This window comes from Scophthalmus maximus, chromosome 17, assembly GCF_022379125.1.
Source record: "Scophthalmus maximus strain ysfricsl-2021 chromosome 17, ASM2237912v1, whole genome shotgun sequence".
In the NCBI taxonomy this organism is placed as follows: Eukaryota; Metazoa; Chordata; class Actinopteri; order Pleuronectiformes; family Scophthalmidae; genus Scophthalmus; species Scophthalmus maximus.
This window is the reverse complement of record NC_061531.1, coordinates 6,822,772-6,845,137: the sequence shown is the minus strand read 5'-3', so window position 1 is coordinate 6,845,137 and position 22,366 is coordinate 6,822,772. Positions and strand designations below refer to the sequence as shown.

Here is a 22,366-nt window from a genome sequence, read left to right as displayed (position 1 = left end):
AGTAGAAGAAGAAGAATCTGCAAAAGAAATCCTATTCTGCTGTGTTTTGATTCTTTTGATTGTCCTCGAAGATGCCGCAGGGCCCGCCAGATGAGCACGTGGGTCACGGATTACAGTTGGATAGTATTATAGAGTATTATCTGCTAATGACTCACTGAATTCAAAGAACAAAGGGCTGGCTTAACTAATGTGATCAGGCTCAATAAAGGAGACTTGTGGCAATTTGGCGCCGTCACTCATGCACACTCGGAGGTGTAACACCCGCTCAGAGATTAATATTGAAATGGATTTAGAAGATGGTTTCTTTAGAGATCCTGTTACGTTGCATTTTACAATATCAAATCATGTTATCCGACACAAAGAGGGAGTATTACTGCAGCACAAATACTTCACATGATCTTAGACAATCAGACCTTAAAAGCTTGTTCTAAAGTTTGATAAATGTCCATCAGTCCATCACTGCAACCACTGTACCATGTTCATGGTTCCCACACGATTCAACAACTTTAAAGATAACTTTATTTTATATTTTTTATGACTTTGACATCAACGTGACGAGTACACTGATTTGTCAAGTGTTGCATTTGAAGGTTTGCATATATAACGGCTCTCCACAGTACTAAATATACCAGTTGGTAAAATACTGCGATAGAAGATTTGATCCACTTAACCGTTCCCTAAATGATGTTCTTTTATTATAATTTTTTTGTCTATATTCAGTGTTATTGTATTGTGTTAGTACTTGCCTCAGCAAGTAAAGGTTTGTGCTTGAAATGTGTCATTTAATTTTTGCTGCCTTCTCCCTTATCTGCCTTGACATATAAATGTAGCACAATAACAGCGTAAATGTTCCCCATTCAAACCACGGAAAACAAACGCTCGGTGAATAGCTGGTGTGGACCTGATGCTGTGAATAGGTTCTGATTAGATACGACTGGTGCTGCGTTGTTCTGTCGGCGCTCCTGAAAATGTGAACTGCACACGACCTGCATATCTGCTGAAACACCTGAGATGGATGAATACCAGCTCTGCTGCAGCTTCCTGTAAGTCTGACTTCATGTTCCTGTGTAACTGTACTGTGACCTGCACAGACGACTTTCACCCCCTCAGAGTCGTGTGTGTGTGTGTGTGTGTGTGTGTGTGTGTGTGTGTGTGTGTGTGTGTGTGTGTGTGTGTGTGTGTGTGTGTCTGTGTGTCTGTCTGTCTGTCTGTCTGTCTGTCTGTCTGTGACCACTGGTGGCTGGCAGCGTGTGCTCCCCAGATAGATTGTGCAGATCTCTCTCCACTGGCATTGTTTGTGCATGTTATTCTTTGTGTGTATGCCTAATGAGTGTGTCCGTATTTAATGAGTGTGTGCTTTTACCATTGTACCACTCGCTGCTGCACAGATGCTTATACAGTGTTTGGAAGATGTTTTTTTCATCTCTGTGACTATTCCTTCAGCTCCACCATGAGGCTGACAGTTTTGTCTGTCAGTAAAATGTGAGGACAAAGAGGCTCCTACTGATTTTTCCTCTGGCTTCCCTTTGAGGTATTTGCGGTTTTGAATCAAATGTCTCAAAGTGGATAGTAAATTATACTGGATGGATAAACAAACATTATCGCCGCCCTTAGGATGATTTATAACCACTTTGTTGATCCCTTAAAGTGGAAATAGTCAACTTTTTGGCTTAAACCTGTCATTATGATGTTTAAACTGATTGCACGTTGTAATGCTGATAGAAAACGACACCATCTGCACTTACACTGGTGCACTTGTATCCTCGCTTTCGCCAGGTTAGTCTCTTGGCGACCGGGACGCGTTTTTTCACGGAAGAGTGACGACTAGATGTGCGGCACAAAGGAAGTGCGTCACCCATTGCATGACCAAAACAAGGAAGAGAATAGTGTTCTCCTGGTAACTAGCCCCACTGATTGAATTGGCAGACGGTGGAACAGCCTAAGTGACAAAAACAACCGGCTGATGTTCGCATTTAGTCACAGAGCAGACTTGTGTTTAATGCTCATTTCTATCATTTGCCAGGTGATTTATTTAGACACAGATGAGTTGATTAACGCTGCTGCAAATGTGAAGGTATGCCAGACGCCCTCTCTCTTGTCTCCTACGGCTGATCTGTCATCGTGAGTCAACAGCTATTCATTTCGCACAGACCCGTGTTGCTCCTCCATCCCCGTCCCCTAAAGAGATTACTCGCCCGACCCAGTGACCCAGTGACTGGCTGCATGGCCTTGTGAGTGATGGAAAAACACCGGTGGATGGAGATTTGATTAGAGCGAGCGTGGCTTCGGCACAAAGGCGGACAGATGAAAGAGACGGTACTTACACACACACACATGCACACACACACACACACACACACACTCACAGACACAGTGCCGTTGAGTTGATGGGAGGAATAAAAGTGCAATATAACGTTCAGTTCAGCTCAGCAGAGTTTGGTCCCTAATGATGAACTCTTTACTGATCAAAGGCAGACACCCCCTTCCTCCTCCTCCTCCTCCTCCTCCCCTGGGGTCCTCATCCTCTGAGCCCTGTTCACCCCCCCCCCAAACCACACACTCGAGCCCTGCTAGGCCTCCGTCAGCCTGCATTTTGGATGTAATGAAGGTTTTTTGACGTCTCTGGCCTCTCACTGCCACACACTCGCCCGCCTCTATTATTCAGAACCTCTCGGCTTCTAGCAGCTGCCGTCTCCATAGTAACAAGGCAATTGGTCGAGGCTTGGATGTGGGTGGAGATGGCAGCCATTTCGCACACAGCTTCTCCTCCCTCCCTCCCTCCCTCCCGCGCTTCACTCGTTCATGTGTTCAGCAAAAGAGGGAGAGGGAGAGGGAGAGAGGGCCAACCAGCCGGCTCCGCCTGCAGCCTGACACTTTACCCATAAACCACTGCACCAATTTCTGGGATGTGGGTCATATTTTGAGTGACTCATCTTTTGAGTGAAATTGTTCAGAAGAGGGAGCGCAGGAAAAAGTGAGGGATGGAGAAAAAGAGTGGGAAAGGAGGAGGTGGTGCTAAAAATGTACGAGCTACAGAGGGATTGATGGGAGGAGATGGTTAAAGCAGAGAGAGAGAGAGAGAGAGAGAGGGAGGGAGGGGGAGATGAGGCAGCAGAGGGGAGGAGATTAGATAGAGGGGTGGTGTGTGTTTGTTTTGCCATGTTGGGTGTTCCTCTGGGATCTGCGAGCCTGACGGGGGAAATGGATTAGAGACCTGCTCTGGAGGCTCCATCATTACATTACCACCCTGACTCTGTGTGTGTGTGTGTGTGTGTGTGTGTGTGTGTGTGTGTGTGTGTGTGTGTGTGTGTGTGTGTGTGTGTGTGTGTGTGTGTGTGTGTGTGTGTGTGTGTGTGTGTGTGTGTGTGTCTCTCTCTTCGGAGGGGGTTGCCCTTTCTCTGCACTAGAATAAATGTTGCAACACAAAGCCTCTATTCAGGAGAGAGAAGGGGAAAAAATGTGTGTGTTTCCATATAGTGTGTGTGTGTGTGTGTGTGTGTGTGTGTGTGTGTGTGTAAGTGGGACAGCACATGGAGCTGCTGTGGTCAGAAAGTGGCAGGGGGCCAAGAGAACGAAACGCTGTGATTATGTGAGAAATGAGGAGGGGAGGGGAGGGGAGGGCTGTGATTTCCAGGTTGAAGGTTCAAGACCACGCAAAATTAAACAAACTGGGCAGATGTTATTATTTATTTGAAAGTCGACTGAAGATTTATTTAGTCTCAAGTACTTAAGTGTCATGTCGAAGTCAAGGAAAATGTGCACCGCGGTGCACAAAATATCTGTAATTTGGACGCCTGCTCCCCGTCTACCTCCGACTCCCAGGGACAGACATGTCATTGCTGACAAGAATCATGGCGACTTTCTGGGAAAGAAAGATGCACAATGTCAAGCTTCTCAAGGAGAAATGGAAGAAGTAACGGACAAAGCAGTGGGCCTCGGTTGCTGGGATGTGCTCACAGCACAAAAACGTAGTGGGATTATCACCTCGTCCTGCTTCCTGCTGCTTTACCCAGACGCCACAAAATGTTACAGGAATTTTCCTTTTGGTGTGAGCGCGTCTGACTCACATATGATGAATCCTGCTGCAGGCATCATATGTGAACGGCAAACTCCCAACAAATGTCCAGATACAATTCCCTGGACATTTTCCGGAGTTCAACACTGAACAGCTTTAGAGACAAACAAGACTCATCATCATCATCATTACCATCTGACATCCATTAGAAACAGTTTCAGTCATCTCATTAGGGAATTTAGTGCAATATTTGTGTTAATGTCCCTCCATAGGAAAAGGGTTCCCCACCCCTGACCCAAGTATCTCTGTATTAGAGAGGAGCTCCAATAAAACAATCGTTTATTTCATGGGTAAATATTTAAAAATATCAGTGTTCAAGTCAAACTCACTAAAGGGCAAAAGGAAACGACGACAAAGACGCTTAGTTTTCCAAATCCCAGTTTTATTGGTCGTTGGATTCCAGGTGAACCAATGGCACAAGAGATTAATCCACAATATTGAGAAAAAAAATTATACAAAATAATACAAAAGGAAATTCCAGTTATACAAAGCAAAGATGTGGACTTCAATTCTATTTTTTATCTTTTTATTTATTTATTTATTTTTTTAATACTGCCCAAAAACTCAAGAGTAAGGCACAGTCATTACCACGTTTACCCTTCCACAAGCCTCAGTCTCGGTTACCTTGGAGACAACCTTGGAGATAAGCGGTCCTTTTATTTTGCTCGAGATTCTCAACCCTTCATGCAAAAGTGGTCAGAGCGGCGATTGGCTTTCCGTGCTGATTTCCTTACCAGAGGAACGTTTTATGACGATGAAAATGAAAATGGGAGCAGGAGCCCAATAGTTCTGGTGCCAGAATAAGCTTTAAAAAAAAAAAAAGAAATCATAATAATCCGACACTGCTGCTTAATGTATTATGGAGAAAGCAGGCCGACAAAGGCTAGAGAGTAGAAGAGGTTGGGACCCGTGGGTGCGATGTGCTAACGGACATTTCAGTTAAATAAATGATAAATTCAGTCAGCTTCTTCTCATCCCTCCCACCAGCTACACCGACGAGTCGGGAACATAAAACATCCCACATACACAAATAAAAATTTGGTCATATAGTCATTGTGAAGGCTGTCATGACGCTGGTCAATGTTCAGACAGAAATTAAAAATCAAAGAAAAAGCAGATTTATGATACTATTTATTTTTGGTTATATGGCAAAGGCTCTCGGGGCGGAGTGTGCGCGAGATGCTCGGCAGGACGGGAACATTTCTTAACACGCTGTGAGTTCGTTAGTAGCACCAGGTTCCAGTTGTGTTGGTCGTGTGAGAGATGACGGCTTGTTAATCCAGTTTGAAAGGTTTGGTCTAGATAAAGGCTGAGGTTTAACGTTCGGTCGAGGGACTGAAAAAAAAAAAGGCAGCTTTCAAAAGGCTCCATTAATCATTTCACTCCTACTGTTCCCCTACACCATGATAATGTCTGTGCCTTGGACATAGAAAAAGAAAATTCCAACGGTGTTTTTCCAGTAAGACCTTTGAGTGCAGTAAACATTTTTTTACTTTTTTGTTTTCTTTATACTGTTCTTGGGACAATAAGTTTAGCTTGTGGAGGGAGAAGGGGAAAAGGAGGACAAGTGACAACTTCCTATATCCTGTTTGGTTCAGGAAACCCGACTCCCCGCCGACCAAAGAGCTAGAGAACGTCACAGGAAACTGGTTTACATTTCAATATTTTTACGGTTGAGATGAAGAGAGAGGGGGGCGGTTAATCCCGTCAGTTACATCGCGTTCGATATCTTTTATCATCATAAGATCCACTCCAGTTATATCACAGTCGTCACACTCATGAAAACAAACGTACTTGGTTTGGTCTGGTGGTTTCCACATGAACCAATCTGCAGCAGAGAGAGAAAGAAAAACAACCCTCACACACTTTCTTAATCTTTCCAATCCAGATGACAGGAAGCAGATTTAATCCAGGAGGTGAACGAGTGTGTTTTGGGAGATTGGATCAGGTGGAAACGCCTCGACCAGACCAGGTCAGACACCATAAATACTGCCACCATGCGCCGCTCACACAGACAACGGAGACAGGTAGAGGGACGAGGGGCTCAACTCAAGAGAGGAGGGGGCTCTTTAAACTCTGCTCTGCTCCGGGAGAGGGACGGCCCAATCGTAAGGCAAAGGAGGGAGTGGAGTGACAGGTCGAGCAGCGAACCAGATCGGAGCAGAAAAAGTGCACAGCCCCTCGGTAACTATGGCAACAGATACAGGTCGGCAGAGCAGAGCTGGGAGATGGAGAGAGGAAGGATAAAAGGAAGGAAAGGAGTCATGAGAGAGGGAGAGGCGTCTCCTTCCTTCCTCTATCCTTCCCGTTCTCCCTGTGCAGTTTATCAAAACATAAAGTCATAAGTAAAGGACACGATATAAGGAATGAAGGGAAAGGGAGGGGGAGGGGGTGAATAGGTAGATGTATGGACAGGTGGGGGGGCTGCTGTGCTGCGTCGCCACACTTCATTCATCAGCATCGCAGCAGTGGGCGACCACATCCCCGCGGTTTCCCCACCCCCCTCAGTACTCCCAGAGCGTGGCCGTCTCCAGGCCGTCGGCGTTGGCCTTCAGCACGCCGGCGTGGTCGCCGCGGAGGTACTTGCCGTCCGGGGCGTGGCGGACGGCCAGCTTGTTGTAGTCGCAGAACTCGAAGAGGAAGTCGACGGGCGTGTCGCTGCTGCTCACCACCGACTGCTCGTTCCCGATCATCCAGTATTTGCCCGTTGAGTCTGCGGGGGAGAGGACAGGAGACATGAGGCAGGATTAGAGAAGGGGTGATGGAGGAGCAATGGAGGTGGGGGAAGGGTGTGACGATACAGGAGGGAACAAAAGGTTTGGCTGTTTGAATTACATAACGCACAGGCAGTGAACCTGTCCACATGAAATCCCTCATTTTGGCACAAATGGCAATGAATGAGTAAATCCATAATGAGAATCCCTTTAAGAATAAATGATTTAATCTCTTGTAAGCCTGCAGGCGCATCCTCCAAATCCCCTGTGTGCTGGCTGCGTGACGCTGCTGCACATCTGTGCAAGTGTACATCAAACTCTGCGAGCGTCCTCCGGCAGCCTGTGCCTGGACGTGAAACGCACCTTGCAGGCTGTAGGCGCCGTCTCTGAACTCCAGGGTGAAGTAGTCGTAGGTGGAGCGGTTGGAGTCCAGCGTCCCCGTCACCTTCCTGCAGCCAATGAAGCCGTGCTCGCCGCGCAGCACGATGATCGGGCGGTTGATCAGCTTCATGATGAACTCCTCCGTCTCACCTGGACGAAGGATGCGACACGTTTACCGGAGCCACGGTAAGTACCAGAGTTTCAGTCATTGTACTTCACGGTGATGTTAAAATGATTGATTCAAATACATTTTATTACACAAGACTTTGGTTCTATATCCAAATGCAAAAAAATCTGAATTAAAAACTCAAACACTGCTCTGCAGGGGCAACTTGTCCCTCTGGTCACAGCTCAGTCTCAGTTCTTGAGCTCGAGGGTGCAGAGTTTTCATGCAACTCATTTAAAAAAAACGCGTGCAAAGCAACTTGTGTGAGACGTCTCAGCACTGTGGCAGCCGACAGCCCCTCGTCAGCAACTGCAGCACAAAGTGAAATTGTCAGTTTTGATTCACTAATGTGTGTCGGCTGCTGGTTGCCTGGCAACTGCTCAGAGCCAATTAAAAGTCAAAGAAATAAGCTCATTTCCAAATATGTAAAAGTGTTCTTTTCGGTATTAAGAATTGGTTACAATTTCTGTTTGCATGGGATGACCTTCAAATTTTATGTTGGGCGAGGTCAAGACCACATAGTTTATATGTGCATGGCCGTGGCCGTTGGAATATGGTTTGCTTTTGGTGAGCAGAGCCTTTTTTCAGACTCATGAAAATGTTCAGGAAATTGAACTGGGCCGTTTCCGGAGTTTGCCGTTCAAATATTTAAAAAACGCAGCAGCAGTCAGACGGGTTCACAATAGCAGTCCATCTTCAGGAGAGTTTCACATGGGCTTGCTCGGACACTTTCCGGAAATTTTATTCGGGTGGGGCTTGCAGGAAAAGTTTCTGGAAAATGTCCAGAGCAACATTTTGCAGACTTTTGCGCTCATCACATTCAGCAACGCCGGATAATGTCCGGACTTCAGTGCATGTCCGGAAGCAGCTCACGTTTCCAATCGCCGGCAAGAGAACAAACCGAAAATCTGCAACAAAGCTAAATGCCCAATGGAGCAAAACAGCTACGCGCAACGGTTACGGAAAAACAGACCATCGGAATTGCTGAGGCCTTGAAGACGAGAAAACAAGTGGAAGGGGCCAGCCGTGATTCCATTACTCTTGCTGGACTGATCTTCGCCCTCGCCGCTGCTGGAAAAGTAAATCACCTCCGTCAGAGACGGAACCGACACGTCGGCAAATCACGCTCACCTGCAGAGTCGATGGTGGCTGCCAGCTGGCCGTTTTTCTTGGCGGCGACATATTTCCCATTGGCGGCCTGGAGAGTCAGCCTCTTCCCACGCCACTCAATGTCAAAGTAGCAATTAGCTGACCTGGAGAGAGAGAGAGAGAGAAAAGGTAGAGAGGATGATTCAATTTACATGCTACTTATCCAGTCACACCCTTAAGTGCCATAAGTGTCAGGTGTAACACACACATTCAGATCCCCTGTTGTTCAGAGAACCACACCCAGCTGTCTGAGGAGCGGCTGTTGGGCGACAGGATAGGTAGACTCGGTGTGTAGAGGGAGAAGCTCCCGGTCTTTGGTTGAAGTCGAATCGCGTGGCTTCATGAATCCTTCCCCGCCGAGCAGGGGTTTTAATTTTCTGGCGTAGCTCTAACATTCCTGTATCAGAACTCGCGCTCTGCAGCATTCTGCAAATCAAATGTTTTTTTCCTGAAACCACAAGAGGACTCGGTGAGAGAAAAACATTTTCTGCGGTCCAATCTTGCGAGGAGGGAACCGAGTCGGAGCTCAAGAATGCGATGGAGGAATTCGGTGAACTTCCCTGCAGCGTGACCCCCCCCCCAGTGTCGACGACCGTCTCTGCTGCATCTTATCTTTAAAGAATGTAGGGGTGTCAGCCTCAGAGTTAACCGAGGACACATGAGCCTCCGACCAATCAGGGTCCGGATCAGATTGTTGCTGTGCTTTCTTTCACGTCTGTGCATCTAATTCTGCTCCATATCTGTACATCTGCAGCTTATTTCAAATAACATACTCGTCTTGGCATCAGAAGCACTGAGATTTTGAAAAAAAAAAAATCCGAATAGTGTACTTAATACTCAGGGATTAGAAGAGGGGCCTCAACTGAACTTGCTTCTGAAACTCAATTGGTTTGGGGCCTCATCGGGTCAAAGGTGAAAGGGTCAGGGGTTAACGGCCAGCACTCCGGCTGGGCAGAACCACTGCCACACACACACACACACACACACACACACACACACACACACACACACACACACACACACACACACACACACACACACACACACACACACACACACACACACACACACACACACACACACACACACACACACACACACACACACACACACACACACACACACACACACACCTCTTAAGTCATGTCACAGCTCAAATTACAGAACTGTAGAGCTGTGACAGACCAGCATCAGGTTGTCTGTGATCAACGCCCCCACACTCTGCCTCCCTCTGCTTGAGAACGGGTGACTGAGCCGGTGTGGTTGTGGTGAGATGTACAGTTACAGATGTTGGTATATTGGAATATTACCGAGGAAAGATGACAATGTCACAATGTGTGTGGTTCTTACTTGGTGGAGGCGGTGCACTGCAGGCCGCCATTTGCAGTGAGGGTCCAGTATTTCCCGGCGGCAGTCCGAAACGCACATTTCCTGTTTTCGCGGCAAATCTCTACCTGGAACACCTCCTGGTCGCCTTCCTCATCCTGATTGGCTGACAGGTCCATACCTGGGTGGGGTCAGGCAGTTGGAGAAGGGGGGGGGGGGGTTGTTAAAATACAGACTGGTGGGGGAGTATGTGAGTCCGATGTGAAGGCTACAAAAAGCCACAGAAGATGACCATTATATATATTATATATTTATTTATATATATATATATATATTTTTTTAAACAGCAGGCCAGACGCAGGCCCCTCCCACACCCCCCCTCTGGTCGGGATCAGACGTACTAAATGAGCAACATCAGACAGCTTGGATTAGTGACGGATTTCACGAGCAAGATTTCTGCGCGCGCACACACATCTGTCAGTCCAGACAGAGTAGACCCGGCTATAGTTTGTCAAGGATTAGTCTTCATATAGGATCGTAACAAAACACTCAAAAGAAAAGAAAGAGCAGAGGCACAAGAATCATCAGATCAACCCTGACTGTAGACGGAAACAGCTGGAGCTGAAACCGTTCAAACACTTTCATACATTGTTAAAAGTGAAGTGAAAGTGCACTCGATTGTCCACTTACTGTAAAATACAGGCGGTACAAACACGTTTTTTTAGAAGAAAATCTCTTTCACTTTGTAGCCGTTTGTCATATTTTTATATGATGGGTTGCAGGTAACGTTCCCTGGTTTCCTTTTCTCTGCAGTCTAATTGAACGCACTTAGACACCAAAGTATCTCACAATTTAAGTTTGTAATTTTTAATAAGGTGGAAGATGAGAAGGTAAGAGATCGTTGGAAAAGCAGGAGCATTCAGACCTGGAGGCCATACGTGTGTGAATGATGTGTGGTTCAAGTGTCTCACGTGAGGATTTGCTCCTTTCACCCTTGAACCGAACAAGTAGTTCGTAGACTTCGTTGAGCTCTGGAACAACTCTGTCAGTGATTTTAACAATTTCCTGACATTTGATATACTAAACATTAGTTGATGATGAAAAGGATTGCTTGTTGGAGCCTGACAGACATTTTATACTGATCCGAGTAAATCAGTTATCCAGACGGTCGGCGTGCGTGCGTGTCTCAATACACACCACTATATGTATATAGAACACCAGACCTCATTACAATCACATCGACCCCACTCAGGCTCTTAAAAGCAACAAAGAGGTGAACAAACATGAGTCAACTGTAGGAGGAACACATACACAACCCTCCAGTGTACCACTCCCCTCACACACACACACACACACACACACACACACACACACACACACACACACACACACACACACACACACACACACACACACACACACACACACACACACACACACACACACACACACACACACACACACACACACACACACACACACACACACACACACACACTCTTCATACGGCACAATGTGAGCTATTGTATATGATGAAGTCATGGCGTGGACGGACCTACAGCCAGAGGGCTGGACAGAGAGGGGAGATGGACTGTCTGTCGGGGCACTGTGTAAATGTGTGCGGAGCGACAGAGAAGCAGACGGAGGGAAAAGAAAGAAAGATGTGTTTGAGAAAACAAACCGACACACTCATGTGCTCCCTGTCCGTCTCCCCTTTCATGTGTGACGCCCAGCCCCCCTCCCCATCTCATTTTTTCCATGTTTCTCGAGCCCTCGCCGCCGGCTCCACTGGTCACACAACACAGAAAAACAGGGAAAATCTGCCCTAAAAGGTTATCGATAAAAATCAATGTCACCGTGTTTGTGGTCACAACATGTTCTGCTCACGATGTTTGTCAGCTGAATTCACAAATTGATGAGAAAAATCTAGAAAGGGACTGTATGAAAATGATTATGGGTAGGGGGTTTTGTATTTACATCGGTCCCATCGGTCCCAGTTCACACATGATTTTCTTATGATAACCATTCATTTGCCACTTAATTATTTCCAATGTACATATGGTTGCTTTGTGACATTATTATTCTATTTTGATATGGTGGTATAAAACGAGCTAACCACCTTAAATGTTTTTGTGCTTTTTAGCATTGCTCATCCGTAGCATTGTCAGACTCACAATGGACTCAAAACGGGCGCCTACATTACCCACAATGCACACTTTATGTTGAAATGCATTGAAATACTCAGTATTATTGTATATTTTTGACATGTTCGGTGTTGGATGTTTTTTTCCTTGGTAGAAGGGAGGATCTGAAGGAAATATTAACAATTCTTATGTTTAAAAAGTCAAGCAGGAGGTCTTTTGCCACAATCTGATCATTTTCGTACAGTCCCTAACAGAACTCGTGGCGGTTTCTTTTCCCTTCACACGAGGTGTCTCATTACAAGCTGTACAGCGCTTTTCCCCCAACTGAAGCCAAAGATACACTTTATATTAAACATAACGAAGATCCTCGACAAGCCTGTTTTAGCACAGCAAAGCATTGCATAAGATGTGAGTCACTCGAGAATTCATACTCACACTTTACGTTTGAGGGAAAAAGAATTACACGTGTGCCCGCTAAAATCAACTGAAGAACTCTGGCCTCTGCGGACAGATTGGTTTTCTGCAGAAATATGTGGGGGGAGACTCACACGAGCGTGCGCGCACGCACACGCACACGCACACACACACGATTGAGAAGGAAAATATAACTGGCCATAATGGGATCCACATGGCGAAGGAAGGGGGCGGGTCAAAGAAAATGAAATATAAGTTCAGCTGCAACAGACGAGTGGGTTTGACGGCGGAACACGCTGGAGGAGGCCAAGGGGAGCAAATGAAATGAGGAGGAAAGACTGATTGCCGACGCAAACTTGTCCTCTAATCCTCGCGGCTTCCTGCTCAGCCAACTCAGACACTCGGCACAGTAGCACAGGGAGGCCCGTTTATCACTGAGGCCGCGCGGAGGGAGAGGAACCATCTGCTGCTGGAGGCCCCTGCCCACGAGGAACCAGCTCATTACTAAAAGTCTGAGGGGGAAATTATCTGTTGGATTCATTATCCGTCTACCTGTTTGTCAATCAAGGACTTGGCGTTACAAAAATCAATGGCACACACTCATTATTGCTGCTCTTGATGTTCATTTTGAGTATTGGTATATAGGAGCCTGCACAAGATAAAATCACTGATTTTGTATCCATAATTAAAATTTCAAATGCAGTGCCATATTGTTCAAAGATGCCCTTGTGCCACTTATGAGACATCTATTGAAAAGATCCTAAGATCTGCAAAAACAAACTTAACAGATGATGTCAGCCGTGATTTGGTTGCTTTGCTTTTTTAAAAGACTATTTTTTTGACATTTTGGGGGGAAATGGGCTAAATCATGTTCTAAGCCTCGAGTTAAATGAGAAAATTTACACGTCTGTACAATAATTATGAAGGGGGGGGGGGTGTATGTCCAGGACCTCGGAGGCTCAACAACAATGCGCAAAAATCTGTGTTAATTGACAATAATCACCCAGTTTATGGGGGTTATTATGTACCAAACTATTGTGTCCAGGACCATTTGCAACTCCATGTAAATCCCGTCTCTTTATGCAAACCTAAGAGGATGCAAGCTGTACAGTAGCTTCATACAAAACAGACCAGAGTGGCTAAATCTTCATCTCACTTACATCAAGCAAAAAAATTTTTTTTAAACACTGTTTCTAAAAATAATCTATTTGAATATGCTCAGCATCAGATACTGTGATGTTCAGTCTAAGAATATCAACACAGCCACAGTCCTCTTAAATACAAGTGGTTTTCACTCTTGTGAATAACATTTACAGACCTGAATATAGGAAATAGGATCATGTTTGACTTGACACGGTCTGCTGTAGTCAGAGGCTTAGTGTCTTTTCACCCACTCACACGAGTTATCACGAGGACAGAACAACATTGGTGGATACACAGAAAAAAAGTGGAAAAAAAACAAGACTGACAGAGACAAAACACTCGCCCTCGAGCCGAGGCCTGTGGAGCTTCAGTCGTGACTCAGGAAGAGGCCGGGTCGCTATGTCAGGGTCGTTCTGAGGGAGTGTGTGTGACTGAGTTTATTATTATATACTCACGTACATCTCTTCTGATCAGTTTGTGAAGCTCACAAGGTTAATGGAAGAGGGTCTGTACACCCAGGGACCCTCTTCAGTTATAGCCACACCAAAAGAAGTGACACCACACACACACACACACACACACACACACACACACACACACACACACACACACACACACACACACACACACACACACACACACACACACACACACACACACACACACACACACACACACACACACACACACACACACACACACACACACACACACACACACACACACACGAAAACAACCCGTCTATCTTTGTGTCCACCCCGCCCACCACATTCAGCCTGATGGTGGCAGGCACAGATTGTTGCCCTCTGTTTCTGTGAGCCAGCACCAGAGGCCTGCTGTGAACGCACGCAATTGTATCAAGTGCAAGTGTGTGTGTGTGTGTGTGTGTGTGTGTGTGTGTGTGTGTGTGTGTGTGTGTGTCCCATTGTTCAGCAGGCCTAACTGAGGAGGCGACCAGCTGGGGCACAAACAAGGAGCCAGATGATCGGCCTTTGTTCTGATCCAAACACACACACTCAACCAGTCAACCTACACACTATGCCAACTGAAACACCGCTGCTCATACAGTATGCACAAACTGGAACGCACGCACGCGCACACACACGCACACCACATTAATAGCCCCACGTCCAACAAAAACGAATAATCTCAAAATGAGGTCAGACATCGTTGTGCCGGGGGACGTCCCAAATAGTTTGGTAAATCGATTTCAAGCCCCATTCCGTGTTGATTGTGTTGCAAATATGTTTTCACGTAGAAGTACGGTCGCACTGCGCGTTAAGAGAGCATTGATGTGGAGTCACACCCAGAGCCGAGCAGAGTGACACACCGGAGACCGGCTGAAGCCTAACCTATAATAAAGTAGCCGACATTACGGAGGAGAGGCTCCCTGGCGCTCTGCAGCCGACGTGAGGCAGCTCCCCTCGAACGCCACGCACGCACACACACACACACACACACACACACACACACACACACACACACACACACACACACACACACACACACACACACACACACACACACACACACACACACACACACACACACACACACACACACACACACACACACACACACACACACACACACACACACACACACACACACACACAATGACAGCCAGTGGACACTACCAAGGATGGATCAAGTGATAGCTTCCCATCCCTTCTTTTTTCTTCCTCCTGTGGGGTGAGTGGGTTGTGTTTAGTTAGAAAATCATCACCATTTCGCCCTGCAGGGATTAGCTCACACCAGCCAAGGTCGGAGTTGTGTGTCTCATGTCTCATTTCCTGGGGGGGGGGGGGGGTGAAGGATGCAGAAAGGGTGTCAGGGCTGAATCATGGCCAGACACAACATGGAGCCAGATTTTTATTTTCTTTAAACCACCATACTTCACAAAACATGATTTGGAGCCAGATGGTAACTCTGATTTGATCTGATGATGGATTTTCAACTCTGTTGAGAGCTCACACTGCAGTCAGCAGAAATCAGGCCAACCACAACTACAGAGAGGTTGACAGACCTGGTTGGCTGTGGAGATCTGAACACGGCGTGGCAGTTTTAACAACTATAACCTAACAAATCTTCAGCTGTTAAATGATTTGTTTATTATTTTTGGACAGACGCTTGCTGATAGTTAGATAATTTACACTTTCCACTCCATTCAAAACCAGAACTGTTGTGGCTGCACTTCGGTTTTTGTACAGTCAGGCTCGCCGTTTCCTACCATTTCCAGTCTTTATGCTGAGCTAAGCTAACTGGTTACTGGCTTATATATTGATTTTATATTGATTGAACAGATATGATTATGGTACCAACCTTCTCATCCAGCCTCCCTGCAACAACACAAACAAGAAGGTGCTCGCAGAGCGCACACCTCCACCGGGCCTAACGCCCTATCTCGCTATGTTTCCTCCGTGGGTCATGCCCCGACCCACCACAAAAATGTAATGGCAATCGTTTCCATAGTTTTTGAGTAATCCTGCTCACAGCCATGAAACCATCCAACTTCCTTGGTGATAAGCATATTACCCACAGTGACACATTATTCTTTTAAATGAGTGATCTCGAATCTTTTCACAAGGCTTTGGTCTTGTCTTATAGGACTTGCAGGAGCAAGAAGTCTTGTGAATCCCGTTTCCATTTAAAAGACAGAAAACGTGGGGGCACTGCTTTATGGCCTTTAAGAAGATCTGGAATCCAGCAGTAACCATCTGACATGAAACCAGCCTGGTCACACTCCAGACATGCTACTAGGACCTGAGGGTCCAGGTCAGCCACCTCACCACTGGCCCCCCTGCGGTCAGTGGCCTGGAGGACCACCGGCTACAAAGGGCAGTGGTCCGTCCGGGCGCCCACAGGATGTGATGGACCCTCATCCATTTAGCTCAAGACAAACCGGTGCTCAGTCTTCACCCCACACTCGCTCCACAGTTTAGGGGCAGAACAGGCCACTTAACGGGCCATTGAGCTCCAGGCTAAACGACTCGCTAATCGTATCTCGGTGCGTACGAGGGCCGTTGAACAGTCCCTCGGGGAATTTGGGAGCAGGGATGAGCAGCGTGGATGTCTCCGAGCAGGAAACGAGCAACAGCGCCGGGTCAAACTAATGGCAGCCACGAGCGCTGCGAGCACAAATTAGAGAACGGCAGAGACAGAAGGGAGCTGCTGTAATGGGCATCTTAGATTTGTCAGAGAGAAAATGACATTGGTTTCTGCTTCCCTACATTACAGAGCCACATAGTGCCGCGTGTGCACGTTTTTAATGGACTGCAGTTAGTTTGAGTCCACTTACTGCCAAATGAAAGGCCTCATTTTCAGTTAATGGCGAATCAAGGAGTAAAAAAAAAGCAATGATGATAGATTTCAGCGGAAGAAGAAATAGAATGACACTGACGAGCTGAAGGTTTCTGGCAGCGTCACAGTTAATGTCCTAAAATTGATTCCTCGTGAGTTCTGTGCAGCACTTTTTGGAATCACAACACACAACTCGAGCTTCGAACATTAGAGTCACTGTCGTTTTAACATCGTTTCAATATTTACTCTGATGTGGGTCAATTGAACTCATCTGAAAACACGTGGTAGGCTGGCTTAGTCAATTAGAGAACAAAGTAAATTCTACCATTTTGCACAACAGGGGTCTTGTTTTTTTGTAGATTTATCTATTATCAACGTCTCTTAGGGAGATATTTTATTAACCAGCTCCATTGTTGAGGTGTGGAGGATGCAGAGAAACCCACAACAGCAAACGGCAGTATAATTTAACTGCTCATTTTGCACTGCGTGGTGAAGCTCTGTTGCATCTCTACACTTGAAAAATGTTTGCAGAAATGGCCACCAAAACTAAAAAAGAAATAAGGATGAAGAACTATAAGCAATTCAATTAGAACTGTACATTACTGAGTTGTACATTAACATACAAGTATGTAAGGAACCTCTCTCCCAAGCACATCTCCGCATTTCCCAAAAACTCTACAGAACATTTAATGGATGAAGTCTAAAGTGGATTTACTGCGTCTGAGTAAAACAAAATTCATCAACAACGACTAAAAGCCAGTCACAAAATCGCCAGCTTTGATTGGACAGAGTAGCTTTTGAACTGACCCACTTGCGCTCGCTCACGTCAGAAAAAAACCTCCAGGTCGCTGATGAAAACCCAACTCCGACCATCTTGGCTCACGTCCGCCAGGCGAACGGCCGCCGCAGAGAGGGGCCGCGGGCAGCTGTCGCTTCTACAAAACATCTGGAGCCAGTTTAATTCCACTCAACTTTTTATCCGCATCACAGTGATCCGGTCGTTGGCGGCTTGATCGGGGTCTTCGGACGGCCTGCTCATCGTGGACAGATTTGAGCTGCAGGGTGGCAGACGGAGCCGGGGGGACGTTTGTCCAATCACCCATGAGAGCATCCAACCTGCACAAATGTCCTCGAGCAAGGCATTAGACCACTTCAGTTTAGGGATGTACCGATACATGCAATTCCAATATCTCAAGTACTGGTATCCTCTGTACCAATCTGATTCCAGTCCTCTCTTTTCTTCCCCACATTTAGTAATCTATAACTCACCACCTGGACCTCAAGATCATTATCATTTCAGGTAACATGGTGCCATGATCGCCGTGGATCAAAAAACTGGGTCAGCGGCCGACTGTCACCACATGAATGCAGCAGATTGCGGAGGTGCGCACTGACAAGGCAACACCATTCAAATAAAAAGGTAGGCTATGGAACTCTCGACCACTATTAGTGCTGTTGAACGATGGTTTCACGAGTGGCCCCCCGTGACATGTATGCACAAGCCATGGATGCAAACGATGCCCAATTTAAACATTTGTTTTAAAGTAAAACCGTCTCTGCAGGTGGTTTCACGAGGAAAGGAAACGCGTTCTACGTGTTTCTCAGATGTCAGGGAAAGACGGTGCGTGTCAGGGTGAACGTAAACACATCATTTGTTTGGTTACAAGAAAAACCCCACAGGGCACCTGTCCCGTGACGGCCAAAACCCCTTCAGATTAACATACAAGTAATAAGTATAGGCGCCGCAACCTCATCATTGTAAGACCCCCCCAGTGTAGAAATACTAAACTAAACTATCATTTTACTTGCATTGATAATGTATCATAATGTGTCAGGGGCTAGACCGGGTGACTCTTAATAGTTAATCAACCAAAACATTAATGACCGAACATTATGATGTGGAATAAAGGAACAGCCCGCCGTAACCAATAACACTTTAATACATTTTTGATAAAAATGTTTTAAAAGCCAGTTAGCACTTAGGCCTTCTATTTTTACTTGTGGACAAAAAGACCGAAACCATAAATATATAATTTTTACTGCTGCATGGTCTTAATATTTCATACTTGAGCTTGTGTGATGAGGACGTTGCCATAGTGTTTCACCGACATAATCTGATTTGACAAAATGTAATTTGAAGATTAACTAAGTGCAATTCACGCTCTCATTGCAAAGGACATCATCGTCCAAATTCCGATGGATGCGTTGAACATTCCAGCTACTCATATCGTCGGATATTATTACTTTATACGACGGGCGCCTTCGAAACCGGCCTCCATTTTGTGTCTGGGACTGAGAGAAAAGGAGTTAAACCCCTGACAGACGGAAAAGAGGATAAATATCCCTGAGACAAGTAAAACAAAGCGTGTCGACAGAACAAACACTCGGGGTGTAAGAGACAGGAGACTGACAGGAGAAGGAAATGAAAGGATGGACGATCATACGTTCTGAAAACAGGAACAAAAACCACTAAACCACACAGTATTCTCTCTGTATTCCCCCCCCAAGCCAGAAACTAAATATAGATTTAAAGAGCATTAATTAGTATGTACCCATCATTCATTACAGACAGGTCAGTGCCACAGTCTCTTGGCTGTCGCTGGCATTTTCCACATCTCTACCCAAATCACACTGATGATTTTTATGGTTTCAATTAAAACCAGCCTCTTGCTTGGCAAATCCTGGGATTTCTTGAGGCTGTACAACCTCTTAGAGACAAAAATGTGTCCCTTTAATTCAGACACCTATCCACCGTTGTTCAGCGTGAGGGAAGACACTGACCTCAGACACACAGCAACCAGGCCTGGAGGAGTGGGGGATGGGGAGGGGAGGCCGAGGAGGACAAGGGAGGATGGGAGAGGGGAAGTCGCATGAGGGAATGGAGAGAGAGAGAGAGAGAGAGAGATGTTAGAGGTGAAAAGAGGTGATCGCGAGAAAGAAGTGGAAAAAATGAAGCAGGGGTGAGGGTTAAAAAAAAGGGAAGGAAGGAAGGAAGAAGGCGGAGGGACAAAGTTGTATCTCTGCCCACTTGTACAGCTGAAAACCAGGCACACATGCACACAATTACCTCTCACACACACACACACACACACACACACACACACACACACACACACACACACACACACACACACACACACACACACACACACACACACACACACACACACACACACACACACACACACACACACACACACACACACACACACACACACACACACACACACGACTGATGTAATCAGACTAAAATACAGAATAAAAAACAATGTTGGAGTCAGGAGTGTGCTCGCCTGGAGGCGGTTAGGAGGAGTTAACGTTTCTGGCCCTGGTGCATCAACAAAAAACCCGTGTGTGTGCAAGTCAACTTCTGAGGAACCACCAATCTGTCTGAAGACGTCGGTTCGCTTTCGAACCTGCAAAGGCCTTTATTCTGGGTTGAATAGACAGCTGGAATGAAAGAATATTTTCAGGAGGAGTTTGGGGTTTGGGTGGCGCTGTGTGACTAAAATAGAAATGATCCTGTTTGTGTTAATGGTGATGACAATCAGGACACAGGGATGCAAAGTAGCCTGTGGATTCAGGCATTTAACGTTGCCGTGTGCATCCTCCATCTCCTTTAACCACATAGCTGCTCTGCTCGGTGCCAGTTCAGTCTAAGGCCGTTTAACACTTGAATGATGGCAAAGACACATGGAGCTGTATGGTGGTATCATGTGCGGTCACATGATAAACTCTGCTCACGTCAGAGGTCTGTGAAATCATCAAACATGGACGGTACTCGGTTATCGAATCGATAACTGATAAAAAAAAAAGAGTACTGAGGGATGGAGGGAACTCACAGGCCTGTATTGTTGTATGTAGGCCATCATCACTTTGGTGTGTGTGTGTGTGTGTGTGTGTGTGTGTGTGTTTCAGGGGGGATGCAGCCTGACATTCCATCACTTTAACCCTTCCTCTGCCATGGGATACCAAACAAACACACACACACACACACACACACGCACTCCCCGGACCACCACACCCACCTTGCCGGGTGGAGACGTTCCTCTCGTTGGCGGCGGTGAGCACGACCTGCGGGTGGCTCTGCTCCAGCACGAACAGCTCGTCCTTGCCCACGCGCGCGCTCTTGCCGGACTTCATGGTGCCGGAGGGCCCGGAGGGCGCGAGGTACTTGCCGCCACAGTCCCTGAAGGCCACCTTGCCGGAGCGGAACTCCAGCGTGTAGCCCGTGCTCTTGTCCGTGGCGGCGACCAGCGCGCCGTCGTTCCTCAGGAAGCGGTTGTCGGAGGTCTGCAGGTGGTAGCGCTGCTCGCGGAACACCAGCGTGATCATGGAGTCCACCCCCCACGGGACGTCCCGGTCGATGGCGATCTCGTCCACCTTGGCGCTCAGGTGCGCGTAGCGCTTGCGCGTCATGCTGAAGATGTTCACCTGCGGGTGCATGGCGATGTGCACGCTCCATTTCTCCGCCACAGAGGCGGTCTGGGCGAAGCAGATGATCCGGTCCTCGGTGCCGCCCAGGTAGCGCCCGTGCGGCTCGGACTGCAGGGACCAGCGGCCGTCGTCGTGGGCGGTGATGACGAACCGGCACTCGGGGCCCGGGGTCTCGCTGTCCCCGGTGACGTTCCCGTCCTTGTCGGCGGCGATGTACCGGCCCAGGTGTGACTTGAGGTGGAACACGTTCCCGGTGGAGTCGTCGCCGCTCTGCTCCAGGGTCCAGATCTGCTTCTTCTTCATGCTCGTGGCGCACGCGTTGATCTTGAAGCCGAACGTCTCCGCCGTGAGGTATTTGTTCCCGCAGTTGATCAGACCGAACTGGATCTGCAGCATGTCGCTGGTTCCGTTGGTGGCGCCGTTGGTTGACATGGTCGCTTCTGTGCGCTCGAGCCTGGGGCCGGACCGGTTTCTTTCGGTGGGGGGTGTGGGGTGTGGGGTTGGGGGGGGGGGCGGTTCTGCAAGTGCCTCTGGGCTCGCGGCTGAACGGGTGGGATGCTGCGCTGCCTCGCGTGCTTCTCTTTGTTTGGGGAGTGTGTGGCTGAGTGGGAGTCTGTGAGCGCGCGCAGCCGGTCCTCAGTGCTCAGCCTGTCTCAGCAGCGCGAGCACGCCGCCACAGCTGCAGCCTATATAAGCGTCGGGTGACGTCGCGCGGCAGGCCACGCCCCCTCCCCTTCAACATGCCCAGAGAATCGGGGAGCTGGGGTGAACTTCGATTTGTCTCCTCTCGCTTTTAAATTGATGTACTTAAACTCTCCTGCTCCTTGAACGTCACACAGAGTGTGTATGAAGATGAAGAAGTGTGCCCCCCCCCCCCCCCCCCCCCCCCCTACACCCACCACATTCACATGTGGGGTATCTGTGTGTTTGTGCATGTGCTGATATCATATCCCTGTCATGACTCTCTCTCTTGATCAGATGGACTCAGCATTCAAATCATGAGGACGGGGTGTGCGCGTCCGTCCGCACACAGAGGTCCATTCATGGCCCGGGCACACACATCAGAGGGCAGGGAGGGACGGCTGCGTACACAAAGAGGTCAACAGATCCCACTGGC

General features: G+C 47.4%; 1 protein-coding gene across 1 annotated transcript; it reads right to left on the bottom strand.

Annotated features, from left to right (window-relative positions):
• Positions 1-4,436: 4,436 nt before the first annotated feature.
• On the bottom strand, positions 4,437-21,917 carry fscn1a (fascin actin-bundling protein 1a). The gene is made up of 5 exons (XM_035615728.2): positions 20,841-21,917; positions 9,836-9,992; positions 8,468-8,589; positions 7,153-7,320; positions 4,437-6,788 (listed from the first exon to the last, which is right to left on the bottom strand). Exons 1-5 carry the CDS (start codon positions 21,679-21,681, stop codon positions 6,580-6,582), a joined length of 1,497 nt encoding a protein of 498 aa, XP_035471621.1. The 5' UTR covers positions 21,682-21,917; the 3' UTR covers positions 4,437-6,579.
• Between the last annotated feature and the right edge of the window lie 449 nt (positions 21,918-22,366).